The 7,166-nt window shown below is 38.7% G+C and overlaps 1 protein-coding gene across 1 annotated transcript; it reads left to right on the plus strand.

The window, feature by feature from the left end:
• The first annotated feature begins 5,826 nt into the window (after positions 1 to 5,826).
• On the plus strand, positions 5,827 to 6,771 carry LOC103264938 (olfactory receptor 10A3-like). Its single transcript, XM_008062635.1, has one exon. It carries the CDS (start codon positions 5,827 to 5,829, stop codon positions 6,769 to 6,771), a length of 945 nt encoding a protein of 314 aa, XP_008060826.1.
• Positions 6,772 to 7,166: the final 395 nt, after the last annotated feature.

A 7,166-nucleotide genomic window follows, 5' to 3' on the forward strand; every position in this document is an offset into this window, starting at 1 on the left:
TCCCACCAGATGCTAATGAGAGAGGAGGAAGAAAGAAACCAGTTAGGTAGACAGGGTGGTCACTGGTAAAACTCCCTCATTTTGCCTGAAGAAACAAAGCTGCAAATTCTGGACAAAAACCCAAACTCATTCCCTTTTCGCATGCTTTTTCCCTTTTCGTGTACTTTTTCCTGATGGACCTTTTTTCAATTCTCTCCCCAGGGGTCCTATACACTATCCTGTCACTTTTGGGTCCTTACTGTTGACCAATTAGGTTAGTGTATTTTCTTTTTTTTTTTTTTGAGTTGAAGTCTCACTCTGTTGCCCAGACTGGAGTACAGTGGCCACTCCCGGCCACTGCAGCCTCGACCTGCTGGGCTCCGGCGATCCTTCCACCTCAGCCTTCCAAGTAGCTGGAACTACAGGCATACACTACCATGCCCGGCTAATTTTTGATTTATTGTAGAGATAAGGTCTCGCCAAGTTGCCCAGGCAGGTCTTGAACCCGCAGGCTCAGGCAATCCACTTACCTCAGCCTCTCAAGGTGCGGGATTACAGGCTGAGCCACCAAGCCCGGCTGGTTGGTGTATTTTCAATCCTTACTGCCGACCAGTCAGCACGTACCTCCCCATTTGAAACCTGTAAAAAAACCCTGAGCTCAGCCTGATCTCTGACAACCCACGTTTGCGTCCCCTCCAACTGCTGAGAGCTTTCCTGTCACTTAATACACTCACTCACTCCTCAGTGTCTACTCTCCTTATTCTTTTTGGTCATGAGACAAGAACTCTGGATTCTCTAAGCAACAGCCATAATTAAAACAGCTGTGAGCTATAATACTCCTTGGGGCTCCAGCTGTTGTCATCCCCAAGTTGTTGGGTGCCGCCATGTTCCCCTATCCGCAGGCCATTACATCTTTGGTCACTGTGTGGATCTCAGGTTGGCAGTGCCACTCTGGAGATTGCAACACTATGGGGCAGGAATCATGAAAAGTATACTTGTGTATTTAGGCAGCTTTCCTCATCTTTGAGGCATGAGACTGGTTTATGTGTGAGGATGAAATCTCTTCAAGGTGAATGATATGTGAGGGGTCCTGGGACTGGATTCTGTGAGTGAGAAACGTTTCCTTTCCTTAGGATAATTGGGACATTTCCTACTGGACACTGGTTAGGTGTGGGGGGGCAGCCCCTGCAGAGAGATTCAGGGGGTCCCTGGGAGGTGTGAGGGTGTTGGTGATTATTCTGGAGAAATAAAGAGAAAGAAAGAGACTGGGCTCCTGTCTAGTGCAGAAGCTGATTCTGTAGGAGGGATAGATATTAAAAGAAAGAAAGATGGAGGGATAGATATAAAGAAAAAGAAAGAAAGAGACTAGATTCCTGTCTAGTGCAGAAACCGTTTAATGGGACAAACTGTAAGCCTTTTATCCTAAAGTTTCACAGGCAAAATCACAAGATTTTCACGTGAACACAAAACCAAGTGGATGAGGGGCGTCCCCCACCCACCAGGTGTTTCCTCAAGCATGAGGAAGGACAATCCCAATATTATCTCACTATTCCTCATGCTTAGTTAATGTTCCTCAAAAATAATACAACAATTCTAACATCATAATATTCTAATAATCAATAACTTCTAAAGCTTATGCATACACAACACCTAATGACTAACTTAAATCCTTTCTATTCTGTGCTAATTCTACCTATACTATAGAATTTCTTATTTATAGCTCAAACCAGTTCCTAAAGAATGTGGCCCAGTCCAAAGATCATGCTGGGCCATTTCTAGGAACAATTGATTACAATCTCTTAACAAAATGGCTATTCTAAAATCCTATATATCTATCTTAACTTCTATAAAAGTTTCTAATTACTAATCCTAATATATAAAGCTGATCATCAGCAATAAAGTTTCTAAAATAAAACCCAAATATAAACTGGAAATTGTACTAAAGCCAAAACCACAATTAGTAGAAAATGGGAAGAATGAAATTTCTAAAGTTAGCTGTATTCTTATTAAACCTCAGAATATCATATTTGATCATGCTTGAACTAACATAATTCTCTGATGTAGCATAACCTATTCCACAATACTTTTTATAAATAAAATAAATTCAGTTTCTATAATAAGTAGAAAAACTCTGCACTAATTGTAGCTAAAACCGGTTTGAAAGAAAGCAGCCCAGTCCAAAGTATGTACTGGGCCCTTAGGAATGTGGCCCAGCCCAAAGCTCGTGCTGGGCCATTTCTGGTAACTCTAGATAATCATCTATACCATCTAAAGCTGAAAACAGCTCTCCATATGTATATACTAATTCTACAAATATACTTTTAAATCTTATAAAGAAGCTTGTATTGTATATAAGGCTCCCGAATGTGACCCGAGTTTGAACCGTAATTGACTGAAAGGCCAAAATCACAGTCTATGAAAAATGGGAACAATGGATCCCTAGAGTTAGCCATGCCTGTCGTACTCTTGAAGTTTCAAGCTTAGATCATCAAAGTCCCTGCTGGTGAGACATGCCAAACAGAAGAAAAGGGAAGAGGAAATGGGCCATCAGCTCCTGAACTCATCCTAGTGGTCTCAGGGTCTGCAGCCCGCCTGGATCTGTAATGCTCAGGCGGGCCTCCACAGCCGGCTCCCAACAGTTAGGGATAATGTATCCCTAAGAAAGTTTGAGAATTTGCTCAAAGTGACACAAACCAGTCCAGATATTTTAAGTCCTTGAAATTAACTGTAATGACATTTTTTTTCTCAAAAATTTCAGTAACTTGTTTCCTGCATTGCACAACCTGTGTATTCTGTCCAATCAAATCCTCTACCTCTAGGTCACCTGCCTTTGCTCACATCCTCATCCCACCCCTCTCTTCTTTCCCTAGTGGCAACATTCATTCAACCTCTGCTCTCACAACCTATTGGTAGGTGTCATGGTGAAATTGAGTTTCTTGTGTGAAGAGGTATTCATTCCCCAGACACATATGAAAGAGTGGTGCTCCAAGTTGGTACTCTTGGGCTTTCTCACCTGAGGGAGCCAAGTTCAAGCTTCTTTAGTGATCATAGAAAATTATGGGAGGCTCTGAAGGAAGTGCTTCTACATTCTCCAGGGAGGGATTCATCAGGGTGTATGATTCTAAGTAATATAATGTTAGGGAATAAGTGCACAGAACCACTGAGTCATATTTATCAATAGATGACTTTCGACTAGAAGTGAAACATCTGATAAAGTAGCATGAAAATTAAAGAGACAGAGTCAATAGGTAAGAAGATTCTACTGTGTGTCTGTTAGTGGGTTTCTATTTGCAGTTTCCTCATTGATAGTTACAGATGCTGTTGAAGTGATGACTCAGTGCTCAGGAGTCATTAGGCACATTTGAATCTGTCAGATTTTTGGTCTGATGTTAGTCAATTTCTTTTTCTTTTTTTTACTTCAGAGAAAAGTTCAGGCAATCATAGAGGTATAAGTATTTTGCAAACACTAACCATCAAATCCTAGAAGTTTGCAACCGAAGGGAACTTGGTCACTAAGTTCAACAATTACCTCTTTCCATTGAGAGACTGAAGTCTAGGGAAGAAAATGTTCTGCCTAAGTGTTACATGTTAGTGAAAGGGCTACTTGTTAGTGAGCCATCCAAGGCGCCATGAGGGTCTTCCAAGATATGAAGAGAAGAGGGAACATTCATGGTCAGTTGCTCTTTACCACTCATGACAGTTTTGCTCCATTACATGCTGTTAACCAGTCCTATAAAGGGTATCTGTTTTATATGATACTTTAAATTTTCTAATTTCTTAAAATTTTATTTTATTGTAGATATGTGAGGTACAAGTCAGGATTAGCTACATAAGCAGGCTCCATGTAGGTGAAGTTTAGACCTCCAACAGGCCCTTACTTCCCCTGGCTTAGGACCAGGAACCCTTTGTGGAGCCACGTGCCCCCTCCCTCCCTCCATCCCTCCCTTGGCAGTGTCCATCAACTGCTGATCCTTTCCTTGTGTTCATATAATTAATGTTTTAAAACCCATTCATTTTTATATATTTGGAACTGAATACACATTTTGGGGGTTTATTTTGTCATTAGAAATGAGTTTGAAATATTTGCTCCTATGGAGCCTATTTTACTAATTTTACGATTTTTTCGGCATCCAAAATATAATTAATGTGGCTAATACAGGCATTTGATTTTAAAGCATGACTATTGTCAAAATGAAAAATCAGTCAACTTGCCTTCTACTGTCTGCTTATGTCTTATAGATCTATACTCAAGACAACATTGCATGTCTTTAGATGTGTCTTCTGTCCTCGTTTCCTTACCTTCACAGTGAATTTTTCTCTGGTTTTTAAAATATCACACAAGGTCAGTAAGCCTCCATTTTAGACTATGGTGTCAAGTTCCTTTTGACTTGAGCAAATAAACCTTCTTTCTTATGTCTTCTCCTTCCTCCCTAACTCCCATGACATCCCGTGATTATGTTTGCTCCCCTTTCTCATGCAGAAGCAATCCTTCCTTCTTTTAAATTTCTAAAGAACTTGTTACTACTTTTGCTTCTCAATGATGCTGTATACTGGTTTTACTTTTCTTTTAGACACTCTCTATTTTAAAGTCAGAATCCTGATTTTTCTAATATTTTTATTCACTTGTTCAACAAACGTTAACTTAGCATCTATCTGTTAAGGGTCAGGGACAGTTGTAAGCATTGTATATATAAAACAAAGAACGAAACTAAATCTTTACTCTTCATAGGTTAGTATTTTAGTGAGAGATTGAGAATTATATGTATATTTAATTTCAGTTGGTAATACTGGGAAAAAAGAGAAAAGTATATGACATAAGATTTAGACAGTATATTTAAGGGGTCAGAAGCTATTTCATGTAGTGTGGTTAGTTCTCACTGTGTTGAATTCTGCTCTCAGATGTTTGCCTGAACATACAGAGAAAATGGAAAGTGGTCAATAAGTGCTTGTTGAATAATTAATAATTAAATGAACTTGATGAGATGCCAAGTGGGGACTGGGAGAAGAAAGAGATAGAAGGAGAAGGAGAGAGAGAGAGAGAGAGAGAGAGAGAGAGAGAGAGAGAGAGAGAGAGAGAGAGAACTTCCAAATTACAGGTTTAAATGACAAAAAGGGCTCTTTCTTCAGTTATTGTAGTCACATGGATGGGTCATGGAAAACTGGCCCTAAAAACTTCCCATCCAGGTCAATCTCAATGTAACTGGCCAGATCCAGGATGAGCAGGAATCAGTAAGCCTGAAGTCAATTCATATAGTCAATAGGTCACCTAAGATAGTTGCATCTAAAATATAAACTCCTCTGCCTCTCACATACAGGCATTTGAAGTTAAGAAATATTAATAATAAACATATCACTACTTTACCAAAACTTTGAATTTTTTGGTTGTTATCAAAATTGCTCGAGCATATTTTTCAATCTATCTACTTTTTAACACTATTTTCTGTGTTCTTAAGTTTAATACTTATTTAAAATTGAGAAAATTGATGCTATCTATAACTGTGTAATGGGAATGGAACCTGACTTATCCAATATTTATATTTGCCTTAAGACTATGTTTAGTTTTCAAACTACATAGTATATAAGATATGATAGAACTTTGATGTTATTTAATACTCTTCAGACAGTATTTCTGAGCCAGAATTATTCACTTCTCCCTATATTTGAAAGATTTATTATTCAAAGTATCTAGCCACTCTCCAAAATCGCTGAAATGATTTTCTGACAGGAAAGTCTCATCTTCTCATCTTCTGCCGAGAATTTCTGGGGTGAATGAAGACTGAAACTCTCAGCTAATAGACTGACTTCATACTTTCTGTACTAGGTCAATGTAGGGCTCCACTTCTGAAAATGAAAACACAAAATCAAAGCTCTGTGGCTGAATTCGTCCTCTTGGGCTTTTCTAACTTTCCTGAACTCCAAGAGCAGCTCTTTGGGATTTTCTTGGTTATTTATCTAGTGACCTTGATGGGAAATGTTGCCATAATAGTCATCATCTCCCTGGACCAGAGTCTCCATGCTCCCATGTACCTGTTCCTCCTGAACTTGTCTGTGGTGGAAGTGAGTTTCAGTGCAGTCATCATGCCTGAAATGCTGGTGGTCCTCTCTAATGAGAAAACTACGATTTCTTTTGTGGGTTGTCTTGCACAGATGTATTTCATTCTTTTTTTTGGTGGGACTGAGTGTTTTCTCTTGGGAGCAATGGCTTATGATCGATTTGTTGCAATTTGCCATCCTCTGAACTACCCAATGATTATGAACAAAAGGGTTCTTATGAAATTAATAATGTTCTCGTGGGCCTCAGGGATCATGGTGGCTACTGTGCAGACCACATGGGTATTTAGTTTTCCTTTCTGTGGTCCCAGTTATATTAATCATCTCTCTTGTGAAACCCCAGCAGTGCTAGAGCTTGTATGTGCAGACACCTTTTTGTTTGAAATCTATGCCTTCACAGGTACCATTTTGATTGTTGTAGTTCCTTTCTTTTTGATATTTTTGTCTTACATTCGAATCCTTTTTGCCATCCTGAAGATGCCATCAACAACTGGAAGAAAAAAGGCATTTTCCACGTGTGTCTCTCATCTCACCTCTGTGACTCTCTTCTATGGCACAGCCAATATGACTTATTTGCAACCCAAATCTGGCTACTCACCTGAAACTAAGAAACTGATGTCACTGTCTTACTCACTGCTCACACCTCTGCTGAATCCTCTGATCTACAGCTTGCGAAATAGTGAGATGAAAAGGGCTTTGTTGAAATTATTGCAAAGAAGAATGGTTTTACACACAATCTGACTGTTGAGAAGCCATGTGATAATTTTCCTATTTTCCTTATATAAATTTAACAAGTGGCAAAAACGGATTTCATTCTTTGGTATGAATGTGTTAAATTTCCTAGTTTTTTAACATTCAAAATATCCTTTTTCAATGAAGTGCTGCTGTCGCTTCTTTTTTTTAAAAGATAAATAAGTATTTATAACATTTTATACAATAGCCTATTCATCCACTTTTCCTATTATGAACATTCAGGGCCTTACTGTATTATTGTCATTGAGATGATGCTTCAATAAATACCTTGTTTCATATGTTTATATGCATTGTTGTCTTTATATCTGAGTGATAGGTTAATGAAAGTGAGACTGATGAGGAAAAGAATATGTATGCTTATAAAGTGTAATCATTATTGCAGA

Source organism: Carlito syrichta, unplaced genomic scaffold (assembly GCF_000164805.1).
Source record: "Carlito syrichta isolate Samal-C Ts95f unplaced genomic scaffold, Tarsius_syrichta-2.0.1 Scaffold305775, whole genome shotgun sequence".
NCBI classification, from domain to species: Eukaryota; Metazoa; Chordata; class Mammalia; order Primates; family Tarsiidae; genus Carlito; species Carlito syrichta.